The sequence below is a fragment of the Ambystoma mexicanum genome, chromosome 8 (genome assembly GCF_040938575.1).
Source record: "Ambystoma mexicanum isolate Mex_15411 chromosome 8, UKY_AmexF1_1, whole genome shotgun sequence".
NCBI classification, from domain to species: domain Eukaryota; kingdom Metazoa; phylum Chordata; class Amphibia; order Caudata; family Ambystomatidae; genus Ambystoma; species Ambystoma mexicanum.
Window position 1 is genome coordinate 1,268,209,712 of NC_090929.1, and position 26,635 is coordinate 1,268,236,346.

Below are 26,635 nucleotides of genomic sequence, written 5' to 3' on the forward strand. Positions count from 1 at the left end.
TCCACCACCATTCAAGATGCACTCTCCGCTAAAATTGCTCTGCTCCAAAACAAAATTTCTACCCAAAGACGGTTACTAGAAGATGAAAACGCCCCTATTACCAGCCCCCTTCCTTCCCCCACTAAAAATCCTAACTCCCTATTCCACTTCGCCCCAGTCACCCAAAAATGTGTGCTCGACACTATTTCCAAACTGAAAGCCTCCAACTATAAAGGAGATAGCGTCCCAGCTAAACTAGTGAAAGATTGTGCATCTACCCTCACCCCCATCATTACCAACTTTGTCAATTCCTCCTTCAACACAAACTCAGTCCCAGTCAGCATTAAAGAGGCCTGGGTCACCCCACTGCTAAAAAAACAACACTGGACCCTACAGTACCCAGCAACTGTTGACCAATAACAACGGTCCCTTTTTTTACTTAAACTCATAGACAAAATAGCATACACACAAATTCAATCTAATCTCGAACAGAACCAACTCCTAGGAACCAGACAATCAGGCTTTAGGCCCAATCATAGCACGGAAACGGCCCTCCTGGATCTCAAAATCCACATGACACTATCAGAGATTCAGGGAAACTCTGCATTCTCTTGCTGTTAGACCTATCTACAGCAATCAATAAATACAAATACATTTGACCTCATGGACCACGATAAACTGTGCACATCACTAGCCAATGATTTCTAACTTCTCTAATGATGCCACTATGTGGGTGACATTTTTTCTTGCTGAACGTACCTCTAGAGTGGCTATAGCTAAGGAAGCTGCTGATCCCATATCAGTACCCATAGGAGTACCCCAGGGCTCATGCCTCTCCCCAGCAATCTATATTGCCTACACAAAGCTCCTCTTCTCTGCTCTTGACGATATGGGTGTCATCTACACCAACTTTGCAGATGACTCTCAGATCCTCATACCTATTTCAGTGCACTACGATTAGGACATCTTAAACATTAATAAAATATACTCCATCATCCAAAACTGGATGGTGCTATATAGCCTCTATCTCAACGATGAGAAGACATAAGTTCTCTTCGTGGGATCACCAACTAAGATAGCAGTCCTTCATTCGGATTACACCTCTATCAACATTGACGGCACCTTGATCCCTGATCTCAAGCAAGTCAAAACATTAGGCGTATACCTAGACGCTAACCTCACGATGACTAAACACATCAGCACGCTTTCATCTTCCACAGTTTACACATCCAAACTTATAGCACTAAGTCGACAATCCTGACCCCGACCAACTGCCTCACCTTGGCTAGAGCCTTGGTATTATCTAAGCTGGCTATTGGAACGTGTTGCTACTAGGGATCTCCAACACTAACCTCAGCAAACTGCAACTATTGCAAAACAAAGCCTTAAGGGCAGCATTAGGGATAAAAAAGTCTGATCACATTTCCAAAATCAGGAAGGATGCCCACTGGCTACCCGTCAAAGCCAGAATTATCTTTAAAACTCTCTGCATCACACATAAATGTCTGGCCAAATATGCCCCCATCTATCTTAACAACGCCTTACAGAAAAAAAGAAAACGTTAGAACACTGAGATCTAATGACAGTCAATATTTAGTGACACCCCGCTTTAACAACACCAGAGCAGGGCGCAGCAGCTTTCATGTTTTATCCCCCAAACATTGGAACACCCTCCCAATCAATATCAAAAAGGAGACATCCTTTCCTTCAAAAAGCAGCTGAAAACATGGTTGTTCAACCAATACTAGTACATTGCTGAATCTATACTAGTGAAACCTTTATCTGCTTAATCTGTAATTATTGTTTTTAGTTCTGGAATGAATTGCTGACTGTAGATACATTCTGTCAAATGTATGACTAATCACCAAGATGTCTGTAACCACGACGTGATACCCCAAGGTCTGGGCGTGTAATAAATGGAATAAACAAACAAATAAATAAATAAATAAATAAATAAATAAATAAATAAATACAAATAGAAGGGCCTTTGTTTGCTACGCATCGCCAACCACATTCTCTGGTGGTAGCTGTGACTTTACTTTACGCCAAGCCTGCTGTGGCTGGCTCAGCTGGTCAAGCGGCTACATCGTCAGTGAGTTTTAACAAAGAGGAAAAGCTTTTGGAGGCTTTTGGGAGAATAATTTACTTTAATTCATGATTACATATACGTCAGTCTAATGCGGATGCATTATTGGCAGCTGTTAATCATTGGCTTTGGAGGGAGATTTCTGACTTCACTCAGGATCTTCCGGTGGACAGGCAAGCAGCGTTCAAATCTGGCCTTATTGAGGCTTACCATATCCGCCAGCTGATATACCGATGTTACCGGGATATTACGGGCGGCGGAGGAACGGTAAGTTCCCATTCCATTTGAGTTGCATAAGACTCCATGGGATGGGAACCAGTGAAGCACCGCCAACGTTGTTAATGGTGCTTCAGTGAATTATCTGCCGGTAGGGGCCTTAAGTACCGGCAGGCCTGACTCAGAGTATGCCGGTCCGGAAAAGGTGCCAGTACACAAACCGCTAAATCTTTAGCTATTCTTACCAAGCTGGCATCAAAATCGGTTTCACAGAATCAATCCAGATTAGAAGGCAGATCAAGATCATTTATGGGTTTTAGAGGCTTCTAAGAAAGAAAAACTAGACAGCCTGATAGATTGCCTAGTACTCATAGACAGATGCAACAGAGAACTGACTCTAAAGGGTTTTACCCACTCCCCTCCTCAGAATCATCCTCAGAGCCAAAGAAACAATGATATAGTTGCCTGGGTCCTGTAAGCGGCAGAGTCACTCTGCACAAGGATCAGGGGTGTCACCTTTTTATAAACCATCTCCTAAGGGTTTCATCTCTATGGGCCTCATTACGACCCTGGCGGAAAGTGACTGACCGGACCGCAACAGCGTAAATAGCGTTTCCGCCATTGCACGAAGGAGCAAAGTGCGGCCAATCACGACCCATCGGGCACGAGCATTACGCCATGGCGGAATCCGAAAGGCTGCGATGGCGGAAATGACCCCAAAACGGCCCTTACCGCCGCCGTACGCTGCACCAGGTGCAATACCGCCACCCATCTTAGCGGTCACCGTAATGAGCGGTCACCGTAACGAGCGTGCACCGCAAATTACGGCCACCGTAAACATACGGAAACGGAAGTAAAAGCATGTGGCCGGAACGGGAAACAGCACGCCGCACAACTATAAAATCCGAATCCCAACACAACCATAAAAAATCCGACCCTGACACACATCCCAACCCGTTAGCAACCCCAGTTAAAAAAATAAATATGGGAAAGGTAGCCAAGAAAGCGTGTGACCGCAAGCGGCAGGTACACTTCTCCCGAGAGGAACTGACCGTGCTCACCGAGACCCTCCAGGAAAATTCCGCCGTCGTCTTCTCCAGTCAAATGACCAGGACGGCCCTTGCCAACAAGAAGGCCATATGGGCCCTGGTGGCACAGCGCGTAAGTGCGGTGGGGACAACACCCCGCACGCCACAGCAATGTCGCAAGCGGTGGGACGACCTGCGGATCCGCGTACGCAGCATACTTTCTGCGAACAGGAACATCGCCACAGCTACCGGGGGGGGTTCAGAGTCGCCCATCAAGTTGACCCCCTGGGAGGAAATCTGCGCCTCCACCATAGGAATGGAGAGCATAGAGGGAGTCGGAGGGATGGAGAAAGGAGTGCCGACATCCGGAGAATCAGGTAGGTTGGCCAAGAGAAACAATGCGAAATCCACAAACCACGAACATGTGCAGTACCATGTGACCCCATAGTGCAATACATACTTTGCCCTGACAGCGCCCTCTAAAAGTCAGAATGAACAAACAAATCAATCAAGAAGCCATAAACAACCCCTACATGTGCAGCATGCACCCCCTAACTGCAGGCAGCCAAATGAATGCATCCTCAATCCACACGAAAATGAGACCACCTCCAAGGCCCAGTCCCAAATCAGCCTCATGTACCACCCCAATGCATTTGATACGTTGCCATTCCAAATCCGACAGACCCATAACTAACGCTCGCCCCTCTTTACTCCACCACAGGGTCCGATACCAACGACGAGCTGCAGGACACCCCTACCAGCACGCCTGCAAAGAGGGCCAGGACCAACGTCCCAAGAGCCTCCACCTCAGGTGCAAGGATCAAGACACGGCAGCAGCAGGAATCAAGTGGCAGCACACTGGAGGGGACTGCAACAGGCACCCCAGCAGCCAGCAAGTCCACAACCCCAGCACCACAGGTCCCCCCAAAGAACGTTTCTGATGGCACTGCCTCTGGTGGTAGCAGCACCATAGGTGACACAGCTGTCATGCCAGCATGCTCCGACACGGAAAACAGTGCTGGCGACGTAGGTACCATCCATGACCTTTCCCAATCCCCCTGCATGTTCCTTCCCCTACACCATGACGAAACCACGCAGGGGCACCCTGAAGACGACGACTGGCCAACCCCCACAAGTCCTGTGCCAAGGCAACATGTGTTGAGCAGCCCCCCTGTCACACCACCGCAAATGTCCATGGCCCAGCAGAGGCAACAGTCCCTCGACCTGCTGATCGAGCAACAGCAGGAAGCGTCCTCGCTACTCAAGGACCATGCAAATGAATGCGGGGGTTCCAGGGCAGCCATGGAAACATCCACCGAGACACTCAGGGCACAAATAGAGAAAAGTAGTGAGAGCCTCAGGGGAGAAATGGAGAGAAGCACCGAGAGCCTGAGAGCACAAATGGAGAAAAGCACCGAGAGCCTGAGGGGGGAACTGCATGCGACGTCCAAAGACGTTTGTGCTGAACTTGCTGCTGTGCGCCGTGTGCTCTCGGAGCTCTCACAAACCCTCAGAGACATGCATGGACGCGAGCAGGCAGAGACATCATCCGTGGCAAGTTCCGTCCAGGGCAGCCCCCAACGCAGATCTGGCAGGAACCTGCGCTCCACGGGCAGGGGTGCCCCTGATACCCGTAGAGGGGGCTTGCAATAGCGTCTACCCACGGACAGCATGCATATTTGGACACTGGTGTTGGGGGGGGAGGTAGTAGGGTGGAGGGGGTGTGTTGGGCTTCACTGGGTGGCGGGTCCATAGGGTGTATAAATCAAATCAAATTAACAATACAGCACCTCATTATCATCCAATGACATGTGTGGACATTGATAATTGCGTACGAGGCCTTCATAGGCGTACAGTCCACAATGTGCCTGTACTACACACACACAGTGCCACAGGTCCCCTTTCCGTGTAATAGGCACCATGCGTGGTTGCTAGAAGCATGCATCTATGATGCTCTGTCGGATTGCACGTGCATCCTGTGCCTCATGGACTCCTTGAGGTGCCTCCACATCCCCACCCTCATCATCATCATCATCTTCAGGTGCATGCAGTACAGCGTCAGGGGGCATGGGCACATTCCTACGTATGCACATGTTGTGCAGCATGACACATGCCATGACCATCTTAGAAACCTTCTCATGGCTGTACATGAGTGCCCCGCCAGACCTGCTGAGGCTGCGGAAACGAGCCTTCAGTAGGCCGAATGCCTGTTCAATGACCACACGGGTACGTGAGTGGGCATGGTTGTAGTCCTCCTCATGCTCGTTCTGTGGGTTCCGGATTGGTGTAAGGAGCCATCTCTTCAGTGGATACCCGGCATCACCTGTATGAGACGAATAAAGGGTGTCAGTGGAATGATAGTGCTAAGTAGCCCCCCCCCCCCCTGCAAGGTCATTGACGCATCAAATGGGCCACGATGTCATGCATGGAATGAGACTCACCGAGTAGCCAGGATCTGTGCCCTGCGTGTCGCTCCATGTAGCGTGGTATTCTTGTGTTCCTCAGGACCATAGAATCATGGGTAGATCCTGGAAATCTGGCACAACAATGCGTAAATATCTTGTTGGAGTCACACACCATTTGCACATTGATTGAATGAAATTGCTTCCGGTTGCGGTACTGGACCTCCATGGCATGTGGGACAACCAATTCAACATGGGTGCAGTCGATGGCACCAATGCAACCCGGGATGCCGCCAAGTGCATGGAATCCCACTTTAGCGTTGGTAATCTCCTGGTACGTGCGTGGTAGTGTGATGTGGTCGTCGGCGTGCTTCAGGAGGGCATCGTGCACTTGGAAGAGTGTCCGTGAGAACAGTGGCTGTGAAATGCCATGCAACTGTCCCACTGTGTGCTGGTAGGTGCCTGTGGCCAGGAAGTGGAGTGCAGACACCACCTTCAGTAGGGGTGGGATGGCGGTTGGGCTATCTATCATGCTCACGAGGTCAGCATGTGTCATGTCCACAATGGCGATTATGGTGTCCCGGTCCAAACGGTAGAGGGTGTGGATCTGCTCAGCAGTGAGGTTGAACGGATCGGCTCGGAGGCGTGGGATTGCGGGCCGCCTGCGTGGTGGTAGTGGCAGTGCTTGTGGGCCTTGCTGACCCTGCCTTGCCCCCCTCCTCCTCCTTCTCCTCCGTCTCCCCTGTGCGCCCGGTTGTTGTACCTGTTGTTGTTCGTCGTCTTCTTGTAGTTGTAGCACTTGCAGTGCTATCTGGTACCCCAGGCCCAACATCGCTAGTCCTGCCGGTAGCATTTTGGAGTGGGAGTGGTTGTGGGAGGGGTTTGGGTCTGCAATATATGTGCTGTCGGCCTGTATGGCCTCCACCTGTGCTGATTGAATGAATCTGTGGCAGATGCAATCCCTTCTGGCCGAGCACGTCCCGCACGTAAGGCTGCATTTGGCCGCATGGCATCTAGGGATTTGAATCATGTATCAAATCCCGATGGCAGTGTGATGTACTTTGACTGATTTTCATGCTATGCTCCCATTGTTACACATGCTATGATTGCAGCCGCTTACATACCTGTGAAGAGTCAGTGGTATGTAGGGCTCGATCGATGGCCGACCCTCATGCAGCACAGTAACGTACTTCACCGACGGGCGTGGCGTGGCATTTGTGATTGCAGCCAGTTAGCATCATGACACACAGCCGCACTACATTGATGTAATTGTGAATGCAAGCGTTCACAGAAGCCTTTTCGACGTAATGTTGCAAGTGAGGAATTCGAAGGCCAGCATTTTGGGTTTTGAAGTAGCGGCGAGGATACGCCCACAGGTCTGGCTGGAAATGTAACGTTCTATTGTAGAATGTCCTTGGGACATGGCCCATAACGAGCAGGCAATGAATGATATGAATTGAATGGGATGCGCAACAGCGTAGTGGACGATAAGGCAGGACGTTCCCAAATCCATCTAGCTTCACAACACTACAGATCCGGCCAGGAGCACAGTGGTTTTTGCGGACTGCATTACGCACAGACGCGATGGAAGTTTCACATATTATGTGAGTGAATATTCATGCGTTTTCATTGCGGGATGAGGGAATGATGTGTGGATGCATGGACTGATGAATCCGTTTAGGGTCTGCCATGTACATGGGTTTTTTGGTTCACTCCCCTTCCCCTGCGTTATGTGATGCAAGGCTGCCATAGTGGGACCATCGTCTATCTGCCCTTGTTGAACCCTCCCTGTCTCGACGCGCCTTCATACACTTGTGTCTAGGCACGTTACTAATCCCATGTCATGGGTTCTATCTTGACGGACGCATGCACAGTAACCGACGTTGACAATGGTGTATTTAGCTCGATTGGTTTCGTTATGATTCGATACTGATTTAGGGGTGTGTATATTCCTTTGGAGTGGGCTAGCATGCATATGGGTGTGGATTTGGTGTGTTGAATGAAGATTGTAATGCATCATGAGTCCCGTAATGCAATCGGTTAATTTGTGTTTCTTTTGGGTGACAGGTATCTCCTGCCCTATTGCAGATGCCATCTCTACGCCACTCCTCCAGATGGTTTTTACTCTCGACTCCTGCAGCTTCGGGTGAATCAGTGGAGCACCATTTCGATCTTATGGGACGATCGCCAATGGGCCACATGCCCTTACGCTGTACTGGTGGCTAGGTGCAACATTTCGGCCTTTCAGCTCGACTAGTGCCTGCCTCATGGGACGGACCTGCGGTTCTTGCCGCTTCCATGTTGCCTTTTGGAACGTTGATGTAGGCCCTGTGTGCCATGATGGTACAGGGCGTCACACAAGTGGAAGCCGGTCAATTATTGCAGATGCAGCCCTCGGTGATGATGGTTGTTTTGGTGGTATTTTGCAAATTGCTGTGGGGCCTTTGTCATTTGGATGTGCATTTAAATTGTATTCCGATATTTGTCGTGTTGCGTTGTTCTTTGCAGGTGATGTGGCGATTTTCGCTTTGTGGCGGTATGTATTGCGTGATGATCTGCATTGTGTTCCGCCTTCTGAGTTGAGTTGTGTGGTACAGTACTGGCCGCGTTTGCCTACGTAGCACAGTATGGTCACGGATAGGGGCTGCCATTGTGACTGTTTACATGATGTGCTGTTCAGGGGCGGGGGATTGGCTTTTGGCCGACTGGTGCCTGTCAGCCAGGTCGATTGGTGGAATGATGGGTTGTTCAGAATGTGGCTGGTCACAGGTGACTGTGTTTGCGTGCGTTTGTTGGAGGGGGACTGGGGTCATGTCCATTGGAATAGCTTCTGTATTGATGCCATCTGTGCCCTGCAGCTCCCATCGGCCCCTCTTGGGATGAGCCTGGCTGCTCAGTCACTCTGCCGACTTGTGTGGTACATGCTTCTGCTGATGGTTGGTTTGTTTACTGGCATGAGTACAGGGCTGGTGCAATCCCCCTCAGGATGCTGTTTTGGATGTTGCCTTGCGCTGGTGGCAAGCGATGGGGGACTACTGTTGTTTTGTGTCATGTGTTCTTGATTTTCAGTTTGATGTATTGTACCTTCACATGCCTGTGCTGCGTCAGTACGGCTATGGTGACATGCCGTACATGGATGCCCACTCACGGGGCGCTTTGAGCCCCTGCATGCTTTTCTACGTTGGCATGCATGGGTGGATTGTGGATTTCACTGGTTGCATAGTGTGAGTACATTGCGCCTGCCAGGAGTTGTGCAATGAGGCCAGGGAGTGGAGTACAGGCACTCAGTGGGCCATTTACGGTTGGTTCGCGTTGCCGTATTTCTCGCCATGGCGGAATGGTACTTTACGACGTGCTTGATGGCGTTCAGTACATGTCCGCTAGGGTCAGAATTCGCGTACCGTTGCGCCATGGCGGTGATTCCGGTTTTGCAAGGCGCGCGTGCGCGTACTTGGTGCAGTTAGCGTTGCCGTTCACTGCGGTGTCGCTAATGGCATCGTACTTTACGGTGACGGGTCATGATCGCAACGAGCGGTGTTCGATGGCGGTATTGCATTTCCGCCATCATTTTTCCATTTCCGCAAGGGTCGTAATGAGGCCCTATGTCTCTTTTCCTCTCCCAGCCTCCATCCCCCTCATACAGACAGGATCTTCAACACTTCTCAAGAAAGTGGAGAGCTTGATGGAGTCCCAAACGGTTGAAAAAGCCCCTGTGCTAGACAAGTTCAAAGGATTTTATTCAGGGTCTTTGCCATACACAAGAAGAACCAGGCAGGCCTGACAGTTGTGTTAGACCTATCTTTCCTCAACCTTTATTTACTTCTAGAAAAATTCAAGATGGTGACGTCAGCTCAGGTTGCAGAATGTCTCTCTATGTGGGAGAATAGCTATTTGACTTTGACCTGAAGGACGCTTACCTGCATATACCATTTTGGCATCCCCATCGACAATACCTCATATTTCAGATCAAGGAGAAACATTTATAATACAAAGTCCTTCCATTTGGTCTAAATTCTGCACCAGGAGTCTTCACAAAAAGTGTGAACGCAGTAACCAGCTTGCAGAGTCACAGGGCTCAGCATCTCGACGATTGGCTCATCAAGGCAGTCTCCCTAAGAAGCAACACATACACTCCAAGCCCTAATCAACATACTTTTCAACTTGGGTTTTACAATCAACACCAAGAAGTCAGAACTAACCTCCACTCACAAGATTACCTTCATTGGTTTCCAGTGTGACACAGTGCAGGCCAGAATATTCCCGACTCCATAGAGGAGGAAGAATATATTGGCAGCAGTGAAGCATTTCTTAACAAAGGACTGCACAACAGTGTGGTGGTATCAACACCTGTTGGGTCTCCTTGCTACTTGCATTCTCTCAGTACCACTAGCAAGGCCCAACATGAGGTGGCTGCAGCTACATTTAGCAGCATCTTGGGATCAGGAGACAGGCTCCCAATCTGACAAAGTAGCTATCCCTGCAATTCTCAAGGAGGATCTCCTATGGTGGAAAGCAGACTCCAACTTGTTGAGGGGAGCTCCATTTCATCCCCTACCACATACAACAATAACAGCGGGCTCCTACCTAGAGGGTTAGGGTGAAACTCCAGGGCCTCATACGACGCACGGGTTGTGGCCCCCCAGTGACAAGGAGAAGCACATAAACTATCTGGAGTAGAGGGCAATATATCCGGCATTAAAGTCCTTTGTTCCCATTATACACAAGAAAGTGGTGCTAATCCTCACAGACAGTGCAACCTCTATGTTTTATGTAAACAAACAGGACAGGACCAAATCCCCATCCCTATGCAAGCTAGCCCTCCAGTTGTCGGAGTGTAAAATAGAACAGGTTTAATGGTTTCAAGCACCTCATTTACCAGGTCAGACCAATACGTAAGCAGACAGGCTCAGCAGACTCAGATTGAGTTCTTAAGAATGGGAAATATCAAACTGCATTCTTCAAGAGTTGTTCTCAATATAGGGTACCCCATACATAGATCTCTTTGTGACGAGCGGCAATACCAAATTCAACAGGCTTGTATCTTGGGAGGGTCAGTGACAGAATTCCGGAGGAGACGCTTTTCAGATGTATTGGTGGGAAATGACCTGCTATGTATTCCATCCAACCCCTCTCATGCAGAAGATCATCAGTACATTCAGAATAGCCAATTATCTGATTGGATGCTTTCCCGATAGGGAGGCGCAGTGCTTCATCTGAACCCACAGATGATGACCCAAGCAGCTTGGTGGCTGAAAAGTTAACGTTAGCACATCTAAACTTGTCTGAAGACAATGTAGGCATTATTCAGATAGCTAGAAAAGACTCCACTAGGTCCCAGTGTAGGAGCAAGTGGACAAGGTTGTGTCACTGGTCTCAAGAGAATGCTATTGACCACCTAAATTGTACGCTGGATAATGTTTTATAATTTTCAGCTTATCTAGCGCATTCAGGTGTACAGGTAGAGGAAACATGCAAAAACTGTGACTCCAAAATGCTGACTGCGCTTTGACTGCACTGTCAGCATTTTAGAGTATACCGACTCCCATTATTGCACCCAAGTGGAGCCAGGGTTGCGGGGGGTGTGCCCCGCTCTCCTTGGGCACAGTAATAGGAGCAGGGGTTGCGGGGGACAGGAAAAGGAAAAAATTGTGTTTTTAAAAAGGACCCTGCGGCGTCAGCACCGCCCCCCCGTAAGTGGGAGGAATTAACACCACAGGGGTACAAGGGAGTCGGCGGCGCACACAAAAGTGCGCTGTGAGAAAGTTAAGTCGGTGGGGGTTGGTTTAGTGCAGGGGGAAAAATTATCTTTCTGATACTATCTGATACTGCGCTGCGCTGTAATTGACTGTCAACATTTTCGTTGGCGTAGTTACGGTCGGCACAGTGATGATATAGATTCTAGGTAGACACATGCAGGACTTATCTAGCTACCATATACTCAGAACACATTATTTTTACTTTAGCTAATATCGTCAAAAGGCACCTGGAAAGGTTGACAAGATTATTTCTCAGAGTCAGAAGGTCTCCCCCCTTCCTGGGATCTCAATGTTGCTTTAGCAGCTTCTGGGATCTCAATGTTGTTTTAGCAGCTCAAGCTCATAATCCATTCGAGCATATGGCATCTATAGACATTACATTTGTGACGCTAAAGACAGTTCTTTTAGTGGCATTAACTTCAGCAAGAAGGGTCAGTAAAATGTAATTGCTAGCATCATCTGAGTCATATACAACATACCACAAAGACAAGGTGATTCTACGCACTTACCCAACCTTTTTACCTAAAGTTGTATCTGAATTTCACATATATCAATAGATTGTATTACCCACATTCTTTCCACAGTAGTTAGGGCAGTCGTTCACGATGCATGTTTTTGGGGACTCAGGTGTGGCGCCATGGGGTGGGGTCTGCTTGCACGGCCACCCCTAACTTTGCGCCTACGTTCCCCTAAATTAAATTTAAAGGAGAAGTGCATATTGTGAGCTGCAGAAGGCTTTGGTCACTTCCCCGTGTGGAGACACCCATACAGTCTGGAGGAAAAGGGCTATGGACTAGGAATATAGTAGTCACTACAGTGAGTGACTTTCTCTTTCTTTCACAGGTCAGACCTGTTAACCTTCGCGGGACACAATAAGCCAACCCTCGGACATGCCTAAGAGCTCAGAGACCACCATGAGGGTGATTTGACGCAGTATAAAAGCTCTATGACATAACAACGTACCATAACATGAAGAAGGCAGGGTTGTGGCATATGTAATGGTCAGTTTCTCTGAAAGGGTGTGAAAGAGTGTCTCTATGCCTCGCTTCGCATGTATGTGTGTCTTTGGTGTGAAGAGAATTGAGAACATATCTCCTTCTGGGACATGATGAAGCCCACCTAGAGTTGAACCTATACATGTAATGTTGCTGATTAAACATGCACTCTGCCAATGCAGTGCAATTGTTCCTGCCTTCTATTGGGGGTGCTTTATTTTACTGTTACTTAAAGCTTACCTTGCAAAGCCTGCGCATTGTGACTTTATCATCACTTAGGGTAAGAAATGAATTGTACCAATTACTCTCCATCATTTTTTAACTATGCCTGAGAAATCCATTGATTACTTTTAAGAATAAAACACAAGCAGTGCATGCGTGAGCAGCTATGCGCGCACGCAAACACACACACACATATAGCGAAAAGGAATACATCTATTATATATATAAGAGTTCCCTTTTTCTGTTCACTGCTTCCAAAATGTCTATTGTTCATACTATATATGAGCAATCATTATGTACGCACATTGAGGTCACACCTTCCCTTTCAGTTTTTCAGAAAGTCGGCAAGAGTGTCTGCCTGGTGGGCCCTGTTTGCCATTTATGGTCGCTATCTACACAGATTCACCTTTTTTTCTGTTCGGTCCTGCTCATGTCTTGGGGGGGCAACGGAATAACCAAACAATCGCAAAAGGTGCTGTTGGCCTTCTCCAACAACGGGACATACCCCTGTGTGCTTCTATAGAAGCTGTTAGGATGCTGTGGGGTAAGCGACCCCTTCGGTATCCCACTGGTGTGGATTTGTGTGTACATCATTGTTCCAAGTTCTGGTGTAGTCTGTGATTTTGCTGGCTGTTGGGTGGATGGGCTTACAGTTCTGGGTTCTCAGTTTATTACTGAATGTGATTCTTAGGGCCTTGCTATGAGTATGTTGGTGATGGCAAAACATGTATTTTAAATAACACTTATTCTTAAAATATCACTTAGTTATGAGTTGGCTCAGCAAGGGGTACTAACCACATAGAATATGCTGGAAGTATTGCATGGCGCTATTTACCCCATGCAATAATAGTTAGGTACCTCATACAGTATATTAACTTGTAATTAGGTGTTTCCGTTAAATAGGCAGTATTTGTAATGTCACATGATTTTGTCATTATCACCAAAATCATAAAGATACCATTAGTATGCTCATACTTTAGGGGATTGTTCTCAGCATGGCAGGGACTGTGGGAGTCGCTGCAGGCTGCAAGATCTATGCCACTGAGGTTGACCTGAGAACACATTCATGCATCCCTTCATCATCATTGTTCAAGTCATCAATCCATCCATCCACTAATTTGAACAGACACACTTACTCATCTATAAATCCGACTAATAATACATTCAGATAGGCCACACACAAACATGCCCATCACTTAATCACTGTCTAAACCACCCACACAATCCCAGACCGTCAACAAAGAAATAAGTATGTTCACGTAATGAAACCTCAGAATCTTTGGCTTTGCACATTTTTTTTTAATGTTTTTCAATTGCTATAAGAACCTATATCAATCAGAAATAAATGGAGCTTATTTTCTGTGAGCCTGTAAAGGAAATCTGCGCACTACACGCCTCATTTTCATTCATTTGTTTGGGCAGAAAGGAAGGGTGGATCATAGTTTACGATTCCACCGCCCCTTGCTCTCAGTCATAAAAATAGTACAGCATTTGCACCGGCATGGATTTTCATGCTGGTGTAAATGCTTTGGTTTCCTATGTAGTCCGCCTGCTATTTACACCAGCAAAAAGCAGGCAGACTTGTTAGGAATCCATTCTAAAAGCGGCCTGCCATCTGAACATGGCAGGCACAGTTCACTTCATTTGCATGGCAGAGTGCAAAAGGGAAGCATACAAGCGTCTGCACCGCCTTCTTACCCTCCGCTTTTGGTCATAGTTGTTAGCTCATAATTGAGAGTGAAGGCTTAATATATTCTCTTCATTGCTTTTGTCGATTTTTAATGTCATTAGTATAAAAATTCTATTTCTGTAATACCGTACAATAGAGCTAAAATAATAAAAGATGTCTATTCAAGTATGAGAAGAGTTCAAATGTTCGACATTATCATAATTTAAATGTTTTTAATCAGGTCCGATGTGATTGATATCAGCGAAGGATTTAAACGTATTGTACTTTGGATTGGGAACAACACTTGAAGATGTACATTTACTTAGGAAATCTAATTCTTCCTGTTTTTCTTTCTTTCAGCAGAGTATTTGCTGGGCTGTAGGCACCAGGGAAGAGCATGCAGTACTACTTTGCAACTACTTTTTGTTTCTTGGTAAAAAAACCTACGTGCTTTTAGGAACGTCCGTATTAGAAGTAAGTGACAATATGTCTTTTTTACACATTAAATTAATACAAACATTATCATAATACAGGGCTTACAATGGATCATAACAAGCACAATATGCAAAGTATATTATGTTATGTTATGTTATGTTATGCTATGTTAAAATGATTTTGTATCGCCCTGAATCACCACTGTAGTAGCTTCTAAGTGCCAAATCCTTGTCAGAGGCATACTGTGAACTCATGTCGGTCCTCAAACCTTAGACTGCTGTGAACAATAGTATAAGTACTGGTGAATTGAGAAAAGGGAAAAGCAGGAAAGGAGTTTGCAGACACATGGAGGGTATTGGGCATGGCTAAATGTTTGAATTAAATGGATGCGTGTTTCGCCATTGTATATGGACTATCTCCTGGAGAAGGGCAACATTGAAGAGTATGTGTTGAGTTAATATACACACTGGAACTGCAAGGCAATTTTGGAGTATTATAAAATAGACATGACATTGTGTTGAGTGTGTAAGAGCCTAGAAAGGGTGCTGAGACAATCCTGCTAAATATATAGGCCTAAACTACCTCTCATGTCTAAAATTCACAAAAGAAACATTCTGAGGCTGTGAAGCCTGCTCATAAGGTGGCCTAATTAAAGACTATGATGTGTGAGGGGTGAATATCGTTGGTAACAAAAGGCAAGGGAGTGGCATGCTCAGAATTAATAAAGAAAAATAAAGGAAATATTTTATATCTGGTTCTAGATGGAAAGTAAACATTGTTTGTGTTCTTTGTGGCGCTTCATGGCACAGTAAATCCACCTCACCGCACAGAGGAGCAGGAGGGCGAATCTTTCATGATGCAGGCAAACAGTGTAAGTACCATTGTGCTCAAAGAGCATCACTGAAGGGCCCCTCAACCCTAAATGACCACGAACACCTACCCAGTCTAGAGTGTCAATCAGTAGGCAGGTACAATGTGAAGGATAAAGCTCTATGGCTGCAGCTCCAGCAATCATTGTGCAAAGCCAGGAACCCTTTGAGGATTAGTGGGATGTTGTTGAGACTGAGTCATTCTTAGATGGTTGATAGGCTCCTCTCAGAATAATCTGCAGATAAAACACTCTTTTCGACCCCTTGCCTTAGCTGCAGTTACCTAGTTCGGTTAACAGTCATCAGTAGGGAGAAAATCAGATAGCTTTAGGAAAACAGCTCAGTGTATGGTACAAACTTCTCTTTCTACAGCACTTGACAAACTTCAGACCCAACGTCTGATGACAGAGTTCAAGCCCAGAATATAGAGAATTACCTTGAATACAAATCAATGTGCTCTAAAAGTTGGCCTAGAGGAATGAGATATGGCTATCTAGGGAGCTCATACACTTTACCTTTATAAACAACAGATACGTTTGCTTTAATACCTGTCACAACACAATTTAATTTACTGCAAAGCTGACTCTCATATGTAGTCCCTTCAGTAATTAATAAAATAAATTGGGATTTTAGCAGTAGATAAGCTGGTAAATTATCCAAAACATGTTCAAAACCCAGGTGGGATTACATGTTAACCTGTGGAAACACACATCTATTTGCACCAACACTGAAGCACTCCACACTAAACATTTTCCAACAATAACGTGATATGTATTTTAGTTCATGCATTCAAAATATTTCACAATACCATCCGCATACAATAGAACGTGTTAGTTTATATCGAAACATCATTCCCCGATCTAAGAACTCAATGTTTGAGGTTTTATTTGCTACAATTTGCACAGGTGACTCCAAAATGTTAACTATATTGGCAAAAAATGTGAAACAATATTACATATTGTGGAAACTGATGTAGATGTACTTAAGCAATGAGCCCAAGCAGGGGGGGCATTACCGCTTCAGGTAATTCCCTGGGGCCCATAGTTACAGGCACGAGCGAAGTGATACACCACTTGGTGTAGCTGCCATTGATGTGAGGTAATGCCAACTTTGGTGGAGAACTGTTGTTGCCGAGACAACTCGGCTGCTTGGCCTACATAGCCGAAGAAGACCGTCCACCACTATGCATTACCCAGGTGCATGATTTCAAGGCAGCCTGCCTTACAAGATCCGTGTTGAGAATGCTGATGGTGCAGATGCATGAACGTATAGCAACCGTTCACCCTCATGATTCTAGCAATGAGTAAGTATTGTGTATGTGACAACTCTGCACTATAGCCTTTTATGTTGTTCTGCGAGTACATTGTGATATCATGGGTTTACTCACGATATGTATTTTGATATATTGGAAAATGTATTGTTCTTTGTTCATGCCAAACTATTCCATCTTCTATTTTGAGGGTCAACAATAACAGTTTAGTTACTTTCAAGCTATTAAAAAATCATCTTCCTATCTTTAATTTTCAAAAGGCTGTATACTTTATTATATTACTCTTTCTTCAAAAGTATTGGACTCACAAATTATGTTTTTGAATTGATAGCAATGCCTTGTATTTTACAAGATAGATGCAATTATTGGATTAACTCAACAAAACTGTTTCTCTAACTTTTACACAGATGGTACAGGCATGTTGCCTATGGAGCGTTTACATGGTGGATTCACTGAAGACTGGGATTCCATGTTTGATGTGTCATACCTGCCTTTTTGGTTCGAGCCATCCGTGCACAATTTCCTAGTTCTTCTGGGCAATACAAGGGATTTTTACAGACAGTACCACTACCAGTAATTATAATTTGTAGTTTGTATAAAATGTGCATTTTATAAAAATATTTTACTTTAAAAAAATATATATTATATTTAGCTAATAATGTTGCATTGTTTATTTTCTAATTATTTCAATTTAGTGAGTTTCATTTCAAGTATTTACTTTTCCTTGCGAATTTAAAGTATTCTCATATTTTCAACAACAACATACAACAAGGCACAAACCCTGAAGTTAAAATACAAAATAATCAGTACTTGCATTATTAGAACGATTGCATTTCTTATTCTTATTATTTCTTCACAAGTTACTTGTCGGGTTCAGGTACTCTAGATTTCATTCCATTCTATTTAGGAATACACAGCTCTTTTATCAAAAGTTAACAATGATCACACTTTGACAATCACAGGAAATAAAAGCAATGAAATAATATGAAGGCAAGTAAATGAAAGTGATTGTCCAAGTCAACAACACCACCAAGTACAATAATAAAAGTAGTATGTTATACCATCAAGATCAACAAATATTAGTGTTACTGCCATCAATACGTTTCCAGTATCCTTCTCACTCGATCATATTCTATCCAAACACTTCTCCCTTATCAATGCACTTTTTAAATGCCCTTTTGTTTGTTTTTGGTTTTGGGCCAGCAGGTTCCACAGAGTGTAAGTGAGTGTCCAACTCAACATGTTCTTGGGTCTATCGACAATTATCCACCTAAGACCTCCCCTTTAAAAACCCTGCCCCTGCAATCAACATATCTTTGTGTCCTTTGACAAAGTGCCGGGCCAATTAAGCTCGCTTCATCCTTCTCCATTCTCACCTGGATCCATGCACTCACAATGGGTATTGGTGGATGGGAAGGCACAAGATGCTGAATAGCATGTACAACTCAAAGGGGCTGGTCTCTAGGGACCATTGGCCTCATGGCCACCCCAGATCCGGTGTCTCCATGCTCCCCTTTGAAGTGCCGGTCCCTGCAATCAACATATCTCTGTGTCCTTTGACAAGCTTCCAGGCCTATGGTGCTTGCTTCATCCACATCCATCCCCGTCACGTATCAACGGCAGTTATCACTTGGGACCATGCACTCTCAGTGGGGGTTGGTGGATGGGAATGCACAAAGTGCCTAATACCATGTACAACACAAAGGGGTATGGCCTCTAGGCACCATTGGCCACATGTCTACATACTCCCCTTTGCAGACCCTGTCCCTGTGTTAGGGAGAATTCTCTGTTTAGGTTGAATTTCCTAACCTAGCGAGTCCCCCAGCAGCTTTGCTGGATTTCTGGAGTTTGTTTTTGTCCATCCTGCCAAGAGTGAGACTCTTTTCTCTCCCACTCTTGGACATGAATGTGGTTAATTCCTTTGAATGTCAATGTGTTCTATGGGCTATGGGGTCTTTTACTCCATAGGGTCTCATGTGTTTTACTATGTGTGTTACACCGCACCCTCCGTGCCGTAACACTGGGGTGTCCTAGAGGATCCCCACCATAGACTCCATACCCTGGGACTGACTACAGTCTCCCAGGGCATGTAAAGTCACCATTGGCTTTACTAGACCTAAATTTACTAACAGAACTAGCAAAAACCATCCTATTGTGGACGTACTAGTAGGGGTAATTTGATTACCCCTGGGTCTGTTATTCGAGGGGGCACTGTCCCGTCCCCCCTCGTCGAGTTTTGGCTGGTGGCAGTGGAAACTACTTGTTATATTCGACCCCGAATATGATTCTATGGGATTCTTCCCATTGTTGGAGGCTAATACTTTTTCCCGTTAGTCTTTAACATACCGCCGGTTTATTTGTCTTAAATAAATCTACCGGTCGGTATTTTCTGCCAGAACTCGGTTTTTAAAAATGGCGTCTGTGTTCGCCTCTGTAACTCCGAACCAAAGGTTGAGCCCTTTGTTCCACTTTTGGCAGGCTTCTGCAAAGAAGCCCTCCAAAGTGGTGCCATTCTGTCTGGGTACCACAGAAGGTGTGGGAGGGGGTTTAGGCACCCTGGACTGAGTTGCCTTGCCAACTCAAGTTGCACTCTGGTGTGATTGGCCCAAGTGGTGAGCCACCCCGCTCACCACTTAGCGTGTTTTGATTGCCAGCTAGGCTGAATGAATGGGGGTTTGCTGCATAAAAGCAGGGCTTTTGGGACTGGAACTTCAGAAGTCGCCACAGGACCTAAGAATCCGACGAGGGTAAAGCTGAGCCGACCTGCAACAACGACACCTCCGGTGGAGCCCTGCTGAACCGTCTTACCACTTCCCAACGACAGAGGAGATCTCCCGGCTGGAGAGTCTTCTTCCCCTGACTGGTGGGAACAACCAGTCCCTTTGCTTTTTCTTCGCTTCCAGGGCGTAGTGATCGAATTGCCTGTGCTGAGCACCCCGGTAACCGGATAGCCACTAGCCCGTACCCCGACCAAAAGGTGGTGCCTTGTGACGGAGCACTCCGCGGCTGGTCTCTTCCCTGGTGGTGCAACGATCTTCAACTTTCCATCGATGACGAGATCATCTCATCTCTTGGCAAAGCCCCGACTTGCATCCACCACCAGGAACAACTGCCCCCGCCGGAACTGTCTCTCCACATACAAGGTACTGTGTCCGCCTGGCTTCCCTTGTGACGGTTAGCGTGAGGTGTCTTAATCCTTGCCTCTCCATTGGGTCGCCTCCAAACCTTTGTAACTTTTTGTTCTACACTGCTCCAACCTTTCTGTGACAATTTGCTACAAAGACTCGAAGTGCATTTCCACTGTGATACTTTTTGGGACATATCGCCTTGCCTCTCTCCGAGTGGGCCTGGCCTCTGAACTTTGTGATCCACAGTAGACCCTGCCTTACTTGCCTTGCATTTACTTTGTAAAAGAGTTGGTACCAAGTTGGTTTCATACCCTGCATTTTCTCTCTCGTTCTAACGAATATTAGAGTGCCATCTAGGTTAAAGCATTCACCTCTGTCTGCAAATAAGTGGTGCAGTTGAACCTAGACTTGTCGAGCTATTGTTAGAGGAGTGAGATACTTATAGTAATTGTAATTGAAGTTGTTTGCCGTATTAGTGCCAGTGTGTTTTTCATAGATGTGTTTTTATAAATAAATAACTATATATCTTTACACCCAAGCTCTGTTCCGTGTCTGCTTATTCTACTGTGTAAATTGCCCTATTTTGTATACTCCACATACTGCCTAACTCTTCTTGAGGGAAATCTGACTGCTCAGCCACAGCTACCAAGTGAATCTGTGTGGTACAGACTGCTACCAAGCGGGTTTACTGCCAAACACCTGTAGGCCTAAATCTTTTGCAGTGGTCCCAGAGGGAACTGCACAGGTTTCCGCTTAACACTGGTGTACAGCGGTGGGATTTGTATCAAGTATACAGTTTAGAATGCTTTTCAACACTTTAGGATAACTAACCCAAAGCTTAGCACTAAAAAGTAACTTTCAAAAACATGTCTACTATGGAAATTTACAGCCAAGAATCCTTGTCAGGCGAAAGTACTGAGAGTTTGAGAGCTCTCTGTAGACAAGAGAATCTTTCTGTAAGAGGCAAGAAAGTAGAACTGATAGCGAGACTGCTGGAAAACCAAAGTCTGGGTACTGGTTCAGAGGAACCAACTTCTCCAGCGAATGTAGAAAACAGTGATGGTATTGATCTGAATCAAAGTCTTGATAATGAGTCAGAAGAGGAAAGTGAACCTAATGAAGTAAGCCACTCTGAGCCTCTGTCTGCCTTACCTACTATACCTACGGGGCCCATACCAGGTCCCACATGTAACCCTGCTTATTTTGAACTTGAAAAAATGAAGCTCGTATTAGAATACAAGCGTTTTTTAGCCCAATCTGAAAGAAACCAAGAGCTAGAGTTCAGACGGATGAATGCCCAGGCTGAGCAGAAGCAAGCTGAATTAAGGCTCAGAGAAATAGAACTTAATCATGAGTTAGAGATGAAAAAGTTATCTATGGAAACTGCTTCTCTCTCCTCTGGTTCCTCTAGAAGTTCCAGTCCCAAAAGACCCCGGATGCCTAAGGAATTAGTGGGTATGTATGAACCTAGATTGGATGTGTTGGATTGGTTAAAACTGTTTGAATATAATCATGGGCTCCAGGACATCACAGGGAATGAGTTACTTCCCTGGTTGTTCTCTAGGCTTCCCCCTGGTGCGACTGATGTGGTAATGGAGTTGGGGGAGGTGGATAAGAAGGATTACGAAAGTGTGAAACTAGCTTTGATAGCTAGGTTCGGGAAGACCCCTTCCCAGTATCTTAAGAGGTTTAGAACCCACAAAAAGCATGATGGTACCCCTTGGGCTACCTGGGTGAGTGAAGGGTTGAAAAACATAGAGGGATGGATTAAGGGTTACAACGTGAACACTTATGAGGGTATGAAGAATCTTTTTATGTTGGAGTCTATTTATGATGCCTGTTCTCCTGAGCTCAGACAGCACTTGGCTGATTCGAAGGAATTGGATTCCAGGGAGCGAGCTAAGGCTGCTGACTTATGGGTTGCCAACAGGGCTACTCATAAGGATTCTGGGACAACTCAGAAAAAGGATGAGGGAAAACAGCCTAAAAAAGACACAAAAGAGAATTCTAATAACTCAAATTCCAGAGAGGGCCCCAAACAAAACCATAAGGGTAAGCCACAAGGAAAACCACAGCAGAATAGTGTACCTTCTGGTGCCAAACCGGAGGGAGGCCAGAACAAGCCACCATTCCAGAAAGCATTCGGTAAATGCTTTGTTTGTGGCTCGACTGACCATGTGAAAGGAGATGCCAGATGCAAGGGTAAACCTTCAGGGGTCCAGCTTGTCTCCTTAGCCTTCGCTCCAGAGGAGGAAGTCCAAATAGCAAGTGGAAACTTTCTACTACTGGCTGATGAACCCACTGGAGTCTCAGCCAGTGTTTCTTTAGTGTCTCTGGGTTTGTGGGAACAACAGAATTTAGATGTCTATAATTCTTTCCCAGATAAATCTAAAGAGTATTATAAGGACAGTGTCCCGGTGAATGGTCAGGAGACTCCTGCCATTAGGGACACTGGGGCCAGCATAACTGTGGTGGATAAATCTTTTTTTCAGGCTGAGGATGTTGCTAAGGCACCCAAACGCCTCACCAAGTTAGCTGGAGGGCCTGTGCAGATGCTTCCCCAATTACCAATTCTCATCCAGTGTAATGACATGACTGTGAAGATACCTGTCAGCATACAGAGTGAGGTACCAGGACGAGTTCTGTTGGGTAACGATTTAAAAACTCTCAGAGTTGTGTCTCATACCCCCAGACCTCCTAGTAAACGGTTACAGGAGCTAACCAGACCTGCAAGGGAGAGAACCATGAGAGGTACTCTCCAGGAGATGATGAAGAAAGATATCACTCCTGCTCCACTGGAATTGTCTGCTGCCGTCTCAAAGAAATCAGAAGCGAAAGGGAAACCTAAAACTTTTATACCGAAACCCGCAGCCCGCATTTCAGTGCAGCCAACAAGGACTTCCTTGCGGTTGTCCAAAGTTACACCCGTAACTCCCCCTCCAGCTGAGGCTGAGAGGGTGTACAACCCTGTGTGGTAGAATTAGACTCTGAAGAAGAGCTAATGGAAGGCCAGAAACTCATTGGAGATCTTGATCCTGTTGACCATCCTGAGCTGCAGTCTTTACTGGCAGAAGGTGGACCCAGCAGGGCAGACTTCAGTAAGGGACAGAGAGAATGTCCAACTCTGGAAGGTCTTCGCCACCAGGCAGAAGCTCAGGCTGAAGGGCAAGAGCCTGGGAAATACAGGTTGCACTGGGAAGATGGCCTCTTCTACAGTGAACCGACCGAGTCCGAGTCTGCACCTGGAGACTACAAACGACTTGTAGTACCCCAAGAGAACAGACCATAGTTCTTGCAGTTAGCCCACGAGATTCCTTTGGCTGGTCACTTGAGTTTCAAGAAGACCAAGGAAAGGCTCTCTCTCTACTTTTATTGGCCGAAGATGGGGGCCGAAGCAGAAAAACACTGCAGGAGCTGCCACACCTGCCAGACCTCTGGTAAGGTGGGCTCCAAGAATGTGGCACCTTTAGTGCCTCTCCCAGTTGTGGGAGTCCCATTTGAGAGAGTAGGGATTGACATTGTTGGTCCCCTTGATCCTCCAACCTCCTCAGGCAACAGGTTTATACTTGTTGTAGTAGACCATGATACTAGGTATCCTGAGGCAATTCCAAGAGGACTGTTACAGTTCCAGCCGTGGCTAAGGCTCTCCTTGGTATTTTTACCAGGGTCGGGTTTCCTAAGGAAGTAATCTCTGACAGAGGGTCAAACTTTATGTCTCACTACATGAAAGCCATGTGGAAAACCTGTGGAGTTACTTACAAGTTCTCGACAGCTTACCACCCACAAACCAATGGGTTGGTAGAACGGTTCAACCGAACCATGAAGAGCATGATAGGTGCTTTAGAAGAACCCCTTAAACGAAAGTGTGACCTTCTACTGCCATGCCTTCTCTTTGCTTATAGAGAAGTCCCTCAGGAGGGAGTAGGCTATTCTCCCTTTGAGCTTCTCTATGGTCATCCCGTCAGAGGTCCATTGGCCCTGATTAAGGAGGGGTTGGAGAGTGCTCCTTCCCCCAAGCCAGTCCGAGTGACTGACTACGTGATAGGTCTCTGGAGGAGAATGTCGCACATGATGACAGAAGCAAGCGATAACTTGAAAGCTGGACAAGCATTGGTCAAGCACTGGCATGATCAAAAGGCTAACATGGTTGAGTTCACTCAAGACCAGCTAGTTCTAGTTATGATCCCAACAAGGCAGAGGGCCTTGCAAGACAAATGGATGGGACCCTTCAGAGTTGTGGGTAAACTTGGAGAGGTCAACTATCTGGTGGACTTGGGCAATCCCAAGGAGGCTCTGACAGTCTTCCACATCAACCGACTCAAAGCGTATGTCTCAAGACCTGATGTAGGAGCGTTGCTTCTAGCATCATCAGAGGAAGAAGAAGAGAGTGAAGCTCTTCCTGATCTCCTCAGAGGCTTACCTTTAGACAAAAAGATTGAAGGAGTAAACCTCTCTTCAAATCTGACACCTGAGCAACAAGAAGAGTGCAAATCTATGTTGAATCAGTTTTCCTCTCTGTTCTCACTTTCACCAGGCTTGACCCCTTGGGGCCAGCATGACATACTCACTGGTGACTGTCTGCCAGTCAAAAGCAGAGGATACCGAATGTCAGAAAATGTACGAACCCACATAAAAGGTGAGGTCAGCAAGATGCTTGCTCTCGGGGTAATAGAGCCCTCTACTAGTCCATGGTCTAGCCCAGTTGTGTTAGTACCAAAGGCCAGATCTAAAGAACTTAGATTCTGCGTGGATTATAGAGCTCTTAATGCAGACACCAAGACTGATGCCCACCCTTTGCCAAGAACAGATGAGTTGGTGGATAAACCTGGTTCAGCCAAGTTCCTCAGCACATTTGACTTGACGTCAGGCTATTGGCAAATAGCCCTGACAGACCATGCAAAGGAGAAAACTGCATTTTCTACCCCCGTTGGCTTATACCAGTTTAAGGTGATGCCTTTCGGATTGAAAAATGCACCTGCTACATTTCAACGGATGGTAAACCAGGTTCTGAATGGGATGGAGGACTTCTGCATGGCATACTTGGATGACATAGCATTGTTCAGCAATTCCTAGGAAGAACATGTAACCCACCTAAGAGATGTTTTGCAGGCTCTTGGACAAGCCAATCTGACCATAAAGGCGAGTAAATGCCAAATTGGACAGTGTAAGGTAGTCTATCTTGGACATGAGGTAGGAGGTGGAGAAATAAGGCCTTTGCTCAGTAAGATTGAAGCTGTGCAAAATTGGACAACACCTACTACTCAGACCCAAGTGAGAGCTTTCTTAGGACTCACTGGGTATTACAGGAATTTCATTGAGAACTATGGGACCATAGCTTCTCCTCTGAATGGCATCTCCTCTCCCAAATTTCCTAAAAAGGTTAGATGGAACGAGGAGTGCAATCAGGCTTTTGAAAACCTGAAAAAGGCTCTTTGCCCAGCCCCACTACTCAGAGCTCCTGATTACCACCAAACTTTCATTGTGCAGACAGATGCTTCTAATGTAGGAATAGGTGCCATACTCAGTCAACTGGATGGGAAAGGTAGGGAGCACCCCATTTGCTTCATCAGCCGCAAGCTGAAGGATCCTGAAACAAGGTGGGCAACAATCGAAAGAGAATGCTTTGCTATCGTGTGAGCTCTGAAGAAGTTTAGGCCATACTTGTATGGTTCTACTTTTGTCATTCGGACTGACCACCAACCCTTGAGATGGTTAATGCAAAAGAAAGGGGAAAACCCAAAACTACTGAGATGGTCAATCTGCCTGCAAGGGTTTGATTTCACCATTGAGCACAGGTCAGGGTGTCACCACCAAAATGCTGATGGTCTCTCTAGGATGTATGTCATCGACTAGAGGTATGAGATTCATCCAGGAGTGGATTATATCCTCCTGTCCCTTAGTCTGGGGGGGGGCGAGTGTTAGGGAGAATTCTCTGTTTAGGCTGAATTTCCTAACCTAGCGAGTCCCCCAGCAGCTTTGCTGGATTTCTGGAGTTTGTTTTTGTCCATCCTGCCAAGAGTGAGACTCTTTTCTCTCCCACTCTTGGACATGAATGTGGTTAATTCCTTTGAATGTAAATGTGTTCTATGGGCTATGGGTCTTTTACTCCATAGGGTCTCATGTGTTTTACTATGTGTGTTACACCGCACCCTCCGTGCCGTAACACTGGGGCGTCCTAGAGGATCCCCACCATAGACTCCATACCCTGGGACTGACTACTGTCTCCCAGGGCATGTAAAGTCACTGTTGGCTTTACTAGACCTAAATTTACTAACAGAACTAGTACAAACCATTCTATTGTGGACGTACTAGTAGGGGTAATTCGATTACCCCTGGGTCTGTTATTCGAGGGGGCACTGTCCCGTCCCCCCTCGTCGAGTTTTGGCTGGTGGCAGTGGAAACTACTTGTTATATTCGACCCCGAATATAATTCTGTGGGATTCTTCCCATTGTTGGAGGCTAATACTTTTTCCCGTTAGTCTTTAACATACCGCCGGTTTATTTGTCTTAAATAAATCTACCGGTCGGTATTTTCTGCCAGAACTCGGTTTTTAAAAATGGCGTCTGTGTTCGCCTCTGT

At 46.1% G+C, this 26,635-nt stretch overlaps 1 protein-coding gene across 1 annotated transcript in view; it reads left to right on the forward strand.

Moving 5' to 3' along the window:
• Positions 1 to 26,635, forward strand: part of CC2D2B (coiled-coil and C2 domain containing 2B) — a 2,924,037-nt gene that overhangs the window by 2,260,853 nt on the left and 636,549 nt on the right. The window contains exon 16 of the mRNA XM_069611382.1: positions 14,714 to 14,827. Within this exon, the coding sequence (XP_069467483.1) occupies positions 14,714 to 14,827 (114 nt within the window). The remainder of the gene's footprint in view (positions 1 to 14,713; positions 14,828 to 26,635) is intronic.